Source organism: Symsagittifera roscoffensis, chromosome 2 (genome assembly GCF_963678635.1).
Source record: "Symsagittifera roscoffensis chromosome 2, txSymRosc1.1, whole genome shotgun sequence".
In the NCBI taxonomy this organism is placed as follows: Eukaryota; Metazoa; Xenacoelomorpha; order Acoela; family Convolutidae; genus Symsagittifera; species Symsagittifera roscoffensis.
In genome coordinates this window covers 35,599,834-35,607,169 of record NC_087063.1, presented here as the reverse complement: position 1 = coordinate 35,607,169, position 7,336 = coordinate 35,599,834, and the positions used below count along the sequence as shown (strand labels likewise).

The 7,336-nt window shown below is 36.2% G+C and overlaps 1 protein-coding gene across 1 annotated transcript; it reads left to right on the top strand.

Moving 5' to 3' along the window:
• Nucleotides 1-899: 899 nt before the first annotated feature.
• LOC134839418 (denticleless protein homolog) lies at nt 900-6,295 on the top strand. Its single transcript, XM_063854958.1, has 3 exons — nt 900-1,490; nt 4,878-5,593; nt 5,740-6,295. The coding sequence occupies exons 1-3, from the start codon at nt 906-908 to the stop codon at nt 6,281-6,283; spliced, it is 1,845 nt and encodes a 614-aa protein (XP_063711028.1). The 5' UTR covers nt 900-905; the 3' UTR covers nt 6,284-6,295.
• The last annotated feature ends 1,041 nt before the right edge of the window (nt 6,296-7,336 follow it).

Here is a 7,336-nt window from a genome sequence, read left to right as displayed (position 1 = left end):
GTGGTGCGAATCTCAGCTATGACTTATTCTACTAATTTTTAAAAAAAAATTGGTTAAATGAATAAGTTTTTCTCCTAATTCAGTTTTGTTTAACTGACTGATGGCTAAAAAAGTCAAAGCAAAATTAGATTATTTTTTACACAATCCGTGCGTGTGTTATAATACCAGTTCATTTTTCATGTACATCGGAGGTTACTTTTTCACCTGAAGCTTTTTTAATGCTCAATTTGAAAGATCAGGAGCTACATCCTCTTAACTAAAGCGAATCCGATAACGCGTTTATCAAGAGCAATGAACGTAGAGAGTAATTTTATATTGGTCTTGATGATTTTTTTGTTTTTTTTTATGTTACAGGTCTAGTCTGGTGGTGGACGTGTTGCTGCCTTGGACTCTTTATCAAGCGCTGGCATTGGATTTCAGTAGGCTCCGCAATGATTTGTTTTTCACGCTTGCTTAGCAGGCATTTAAGCAGTTTTTTAAGAGTTTTTAATATATTCTTTGACGTTATTCATTTTTTTGCGATGTGCCGCTTTCCGTAGGTTTGATTTTTTTTGTAAAATTCGGATGAGCTGGATTTATTTAATAATCATTTGACAATATGGACTTTTTGTTCAGTCTGTTCAGTTTTGGGGTTTCAAGGTATTTCCAAGGAAAATTGTTCTTCTAATGGAATGTAAGTTCCTGGTAATTTTTCGCTCTTGCGTTGAAGAAATTACCAAGAAATGTACAAAGTTTAATCATGCGAAGTAGTGGCGGTTACGTTTTACGCGTGATTGCAATGCAATCGAGACTTAGTCATTAAATCTTTTTTATGTTATTTTTAAAGTAGCAGCTTGAGGAAATGGGTTTTCAGTTTTTTGATGAGTAATTTAAAAGTTTATGAATTTATTTTCAGTTTGAGCAAAATGTTGGCCTCAGAAATTCATTTTCGAAATTTGCAATCAGTTCTGAAAATGCACATTTCTTGTGCAGCCATTATAGACATCAAGTACAGTCCTTTTCCCTCTGAGAAGAACACAATACTAGTTGTTACAGATGTGGGTTACGTATCTCTGTTCAGAGATGCTGGTTCTCACAGGTACCACAAATCGCAGTGCCACATGGGCTATAAACTCCATAACAACATTGTGTTTGCAATCGAATGGATCTCGCCATCTTCTTTTCTTTCAGCTTCTGCTGATAAAATGATATGCGAGTGGCAACTCTCGAGCGATAAGATACATAAGAAAGCGACGTTTCAAAAACATTCCAGTGGTGTTAAATCTTTGTCTATATGTCCTGAAAACGAAAGTTGTTTTGTGAGCGGAGGGCGAGATGGAAATATATTACTGTGGGATAAAAGATGTCACAGTTCGGCTATGGTTGTTTCGAAAGGGGCTGGTAGAATGCCTATGCATCCCACTGGCAAACTCTACAAAGTCCCCTTGGTGTCCATATTGAAGGCACACGAGTCTTTTGAGAATATAGAACAGAGTCGCAAGAAGGTCAAGGTTAGTTGTTTTGTTACCTTTTTGATATTTTTGAATATAGCAAATCATTTCAATTGATTTTTTCAAAATTATGGATCGCATGCACTCTTCCTTTGAAGTGGCGGCACTCTTCCTTTGAAGTTATTGTCTTTCTCAAATTGACTGTTATCTGTTACTTCTTTGCCAGAGTGCTTTTTGTATTTGTTGTATTGAAACTTGGCGATGAGCATGGAGATAAGATATGTTTAGTCGTGCTGTTTTCCTGAGTGATTTCCATTTTCCGTTTTTGTGATGTATATGTTTTTTAAATTGAATCATGATCTCGACAATGCATCCACGTAAATTATATCATATTGCTTTCTATTTATAGTTTTAAAAAATCAATCTAAGACGTTGCATTCAATCAAATCAGTAATAAATAATTGCATGGAAGCTTGAAACAGATGCGAAGCGCTATTGACCGACGTCTTGGTATTGTAATGCCGTTGCCTAGAATTTTTAGGCATGATGATTTTTTGGTAATGTTTTTTAGTAAAAGTCGTTTGTTTCCTTTTTGATTAAAGAAAGACAAACTCGACTATCGAACAACTTAAGTGTGAATGTCTCAAAAATGTGATCGACTTCTGGTTTCGAAATTGAATTTTAATTTTTAGATTTCCCAGCGGAATAGAAATTTTATATATTATTGTCAGTACTTTTTTCTCAGACTAACTTTTTTTAATAGTCAGTATTTTTTTCTGTTTTCTTGCGATCCTTTACGCTTTTCCAACTGTCTGTTGTCTATGTTCTTTTTGTTTGAAAAAACTTGTTTGTTAGTCTTTCGCTTTTGTACGCAAAATGCTGTATCACGTTTTGGTATTCTTTTCAGATCAAAAAATTAGTTAACTTTAGCTTAAAGATTTTAAAGAGTAAAGGTTATCCTATTGGGACCCTATCGCATAAATAAGCCTGCTGAGCAAATAAGCCACACAAAAAGCTGACCATTTTCTCGACAGACTTTTTTTGAGTCCAAAGTACGTCAAAAAGACTCATAAATGATGCCACAAACGATGATGATAAAAATGATGCCCTAAAAGCTTTGAGGCCCTTATTACCATAGCTTCTTCGCAACTCAGGGAATTGGGAAGTAACTAAGCTCAAGGGTGTCTTCTTGTCAAGCAAAATGAACTGCCTCAAAGTTTGGAAGGCATCTTTTTTGTCGTCATCGTTTGTGGTATCACTTCAGAATCTTTTTTACGTAGTTTGGATTCAAAAAAAGGTGCCTGTCGAGATAGAATGGTCAGTTATTTTCTATCTCTGAGATTCAATAACTCAGTAAGCTATTTGGGGCTGTTCTGTTTGGAATCTTGTAGTTACTGTGTACGTATTTATTTGCAATTTGTCAGCTGACTGTTTTTTTCACCGAATTTGGACTACCTCAAAGAATTGTTACCTCAAAGAATTTGGACTACCTCAAGAACAAGGAGTCGGGAGTCAAGTGAAGTCTCATATAAAAACCATTACTAGTTCCATTACCCATAAAATTTTTGATACAATCAGGATTGCTAGTTGCTGTGCAAGTAGCACAAAATGTTCCAACCTCGCCTATTTGAGAAAAAAATTCAAAAACAAAAGACATGAAAAGATTTTAAAATTTTTCATGCATTATTTTTCGTTTTGTCTGAATTTTCTTTTTTTTTTTAGAAAAAGCGATTAAATTAGTTTAAAAAAAGGCAAGAATGAGTGGTTATAGCAGCTAAATTGGCCTTAAAATTTTAATTGGATACGGTTGAAAGGCTATACTAGGATACTACACTTGCCCTTCCTATGAGCTCTCGCCTTTGAAGTAGCTTCGCAGTTCGTGAAGTAGTCGGATCAAAATTGATTTTTTAAACTTATGAAAGTTTCTTAGGATATTGCTTTCGTCTTTCTTCATTTTACTTCAGAGACTTAAAATCGGGTACTAGACTTTTTCCGTAAATAACCTTGTTAACGGGATCTCCAATTTTAAGGTTTCTTTTTCTAGCCAAGTTTCTTTTTGATAAGGTTGATGCAATGGGTGATTTTCATAGGTTTTGAGAGTTTGTGCAAGTTAGTTTTTGTGGTAATTGTTTGAAACTTTTGCATTCATTTTTTTGGTTTTTTTTTTCAATTTTTTAATTTAGTTTGATCCTAATGATAGCAATCAACGGGTAGGGCCTTTTTATCCTCTTTTTGTTTCTGTAGGATATGCGGCTTATTAAAACGAAGTTTTTGAGTCAGTTGCCCGAATCCTTTTTATGTTGTAGATAATTGATTACTATACGAATTGCAAAAAGATTTTCTGGGTTTATTTTAGCCTGAAATTTTTCAAACAGAATTCCTTCGAGTTTTTCACATTTCGTTAGACACATTGTCTTTTTGTTTTTGGGTTTTGTTTTGTATCACAAGTGGTGCGAAACTCAGCTTCGCTCTATAAAAATTTCACAATGACAAGGGTTGCTTAAGAGTGCTAAGGGAGTTAATACCCTCATGATTAGCAAGGGTGTTGCAACCGGGTATTAGACTTCATCCCCTCGTGAACGACTTCATAGAATAATTTGCACGTGAAAATCTTACACGTGCTTTATTATACTTTCAATTTCAATTAACCACCCAGCGAATCTGGCGTTGAGGTAACACACCTACTTGAGACGGCTAACGCTTGTGCTTCGAATCCGGCCGGGACCTGTTTTTCTGCAAACTGAAAGTTTTCGTCTTTCTTAGATTATTGTCTGTCTGCTTATTTTTATTGGCTTAGTTCCCTTATAATGTACACCAGTATGTACTCGTATGTACATATATATGCTCGAGGAAGTTTTTGTCCTAAAGAACATTCACTGAGTCTGCAGATCTATCCCTGGATCGTCGTGATCCCTGCGAGGTTGTGCTCACCCCTAAGGCTCTTAACTAAGGCTCGTCTATATTAACTACGCTCTCCACTATGAATCTGCGGTCGCTCTGAAATGCGTCTATCTAAACTACTTGTTTTAATACTTTGATGCTGAAAATCTAATTGAGGCCAGTTAAAGGGCAGTCGGAACATTCGGGGCTTTGCCCTGAAATACGCGCAGTCTTATTTGCCCTATTCTGTGAGCCTATTATTTTTAGCGCAATGGTTCAAAGCTCTGATTTTACTGTGTTTATTGAATAGCGTGGCTTTTGACTTTTTTAAACTAACTAGCAGCTAATACAATGTAAAATAATTGTATTATTGGGTTTTAAAAATTTCTACATCTTTTGGGATCTTTATCATTTAACTCATTATATTGTTTAATGTAGAATTCAGTTAACGGAGATGTTGCCTGATTGGAATGGGAAAACAGTCTTTAGAAGGCTTCAATAGTAGTTAGAGTTTCTATTGATTCTACATTTCTGATTATCTTTGTACATCAATGGAAGTTATTTCAGACCAACAGCACTAGTGGCTCAGTGGATAGTCTCAATGGCATCACGAGTGTCAAGTGGCTCCACAACAACCAGCTGCTCTCTTGCGCCGCAGCCCACAGTACAGTACTCATGTGGGACATTCGAATGACTCCCAACATGTCCTCAGCATGCTCGGACTCCTTCGGGTACTTCGGATCCTCGACGAAACGAGTCGGTTTCAGCAGCATATCTGTCAGTCCGTACGAAGACTATTTTGTAGTCTCATGTACCGACTCGAAACTGTACGAGTACAGACTTCTTGGACCTAGGGAGTCAGAGAAGCAATGTAGTATTTACAACAATCCTTCAGGTTGTAGCTATTTCACAAAAACAGACTTGGATCCCTTCGGAAGTTACATAATAGCTGGTTCTTGTGACAAAAAAGCATTTATTTGGCAGCGCGGGCTAAGTGAACCTCTAGCCGAACTGAAGAGCTCCTCGCATCATGAAGAAATGACATGTGTCGCTTGGAATAAGTTCGACAGTCATTGTATATCGACTGCATGTGAGGGAGGTTTGATGTCATTATGGACCAAAGATTTCATGTTGAGCAGTCACTTAACTGAAGGCGAGGTACAGACGGGTGAAATTCAAATATTCAATAATTTTCCAAAGTCTTTGAAAGGCCATCGGACGGATAGTGTTTCAAAATCCCTCTACAGTAGGAAGTTTGGCAAAGTTCAGACTTATAAGAACAGGTTAGTACCTGACTAGTTTTAATATAGCGCCGTTTTTCCAATGGTCTCTAGGTTTATTTTGATGAAATTTTGGTTTATTGAACTAAAGCCATGTTTTGCTCTAGCAGCGTTTATTGTTTACTTTTTGAAGTGAAAAATCTGTTTAGGACAGAAAATTACAAAGTCAATCAGATTTCTGTTTCCCCCTTGAAAAGTTCAAAGACTCTTGATCCTTTCTCGACACCTGCAAAGCCTCAGCCATGCCTTGGTCTTCGGAACTTACCGGACTACGTAAAGTATACGCCGAGAACATCATCGTTATCAATCTTGAAAACTCCATCAACTTGCCCCGTGGTTTCAAGTCGTTCGAACATGGGCTTGACTCCAAGTCCAAGAAAACAGTTCCTGTCCAATTTCAGATCAGCTTTCAAAACTAGTCCTTACTCTTCGCCGATTTCGAGGAGAAGAAAGAAAAATATATCGCCTTCTCCACGAAACATGAAAAGTGCCTTGGCAATTGGATCTAATGGGACAAATTCGGTTTTTGATTTTACGCCGTTGAAGACCAACCTGGCCTTGGCAAATTATCTGTCTCCTATTCCAGAATCTGTTAAGATACAATCAAAAGTTGCTACTGCTAGCATGCAACAAAGTAACTCCACTTCTGCGAAAGAAAATTTGCAAGTTAAAAGAAAACTTGACCAATTTTGATTTAAGTGAGTTTGTGCAATTGTTTGTTAGTGTTATATTGAATTAGAAATCTGAAATTAATTTAATTGAAAATATCGTTCAAAGTATTTCGAAATAACAGAAGCAGATATAGATCATTTTATTGACCTAGCTAGCTACATGGATCATTTTATTACTGTCAATTTAATCGAAAGGTTTCTCACAGTTGCAGCCTTATTTCTAAACGTTTTGTCGAAATATCTGCGCCAGTATACAAAAAAAAGAAAAAAGAGCTGAAAGTTTGGGGTATGATTGATGAGAGTTTAAAAAAATCTAGCCAGCTAAAATCCTGAAAGTTTGATTTAATGTTAGAATAGTTTTTCGTTGTCATTTTCGTATAACATGGTCATGCTCGAATAACTTGGTGTTTAATAGCTCATAGGCAACATAGATTTTGAAATTATCTGACGCAATGTGTCTTGCATATGAGTAACTTTCTGAATTGCAAATCCTATTGTTTTTGTTCCTAATATTTTTTGAAGAAAATGACGGAATGTTTGTGCTCGGGTTGGTTTCTTTCTCCAGTCACCTTTCGACTTTTTAATTAGTACCTTTTGACATTTTTTTGTATATCATTCGAAAGCTATTGTTGTCATGAGCTCAAACTTAAAACGATATTTCACCTGTGATCTTTTTTCGTTATGTAATATGTTTTAAAATTGACAATTTGGGACACTTATCGTGTGGTATATTTCATGCTCGCGTCCAGTCAATTCAGTCGATATGAAATTCAGCCAAAAATACACCGACAAGGCAGCCTCGGACAATTCAGCCGATATGGCAAAAGGTAGAATTTCTTCAATTATTTATTAGTGACCGCTGAAGTCTCGTCAACACTCACCGGCGAGCTTAAACCGATAATTAACTCCAGTTCCGATTTTTTTTTAAATCTAACTGTTTTGATAAACTGGCTTAATTGTCTGCGATTGAATTGTCTTTGTTTTTTTTACTGAATTTCAAATTAATTAAATTGTCTTAAGTCGAGTTTTCTGTGCTCCTTCGTGCTATTAACGCCTAAGCGGAGGATTAATCCGT

Bases quoted from the DNA above. Each gene is read 5' to 3' on its own strand.
- LOC134839418 (XM_063854958.1), top strand. From the start codon at position 906: ATGTTGGCCTCAGAAATTCATTTTCGAAATTTGCAATCAGTTCTGAAA. The intron at 1,491-4,877 runs GTTAGTTGTTTT...AAGTTATTTCAG, and splicing joins AGAGTCGCAAGAAGGTCAAG to ACCAACAGCACTAGTGGCTC. The intron at 5,594-5,739 runs GTTAGTACCTGA...AAATCTGTTTAG, and splicing joins GTTCAGACTTATAAGAACAG to GACAGAAAATTACAAAGTCA.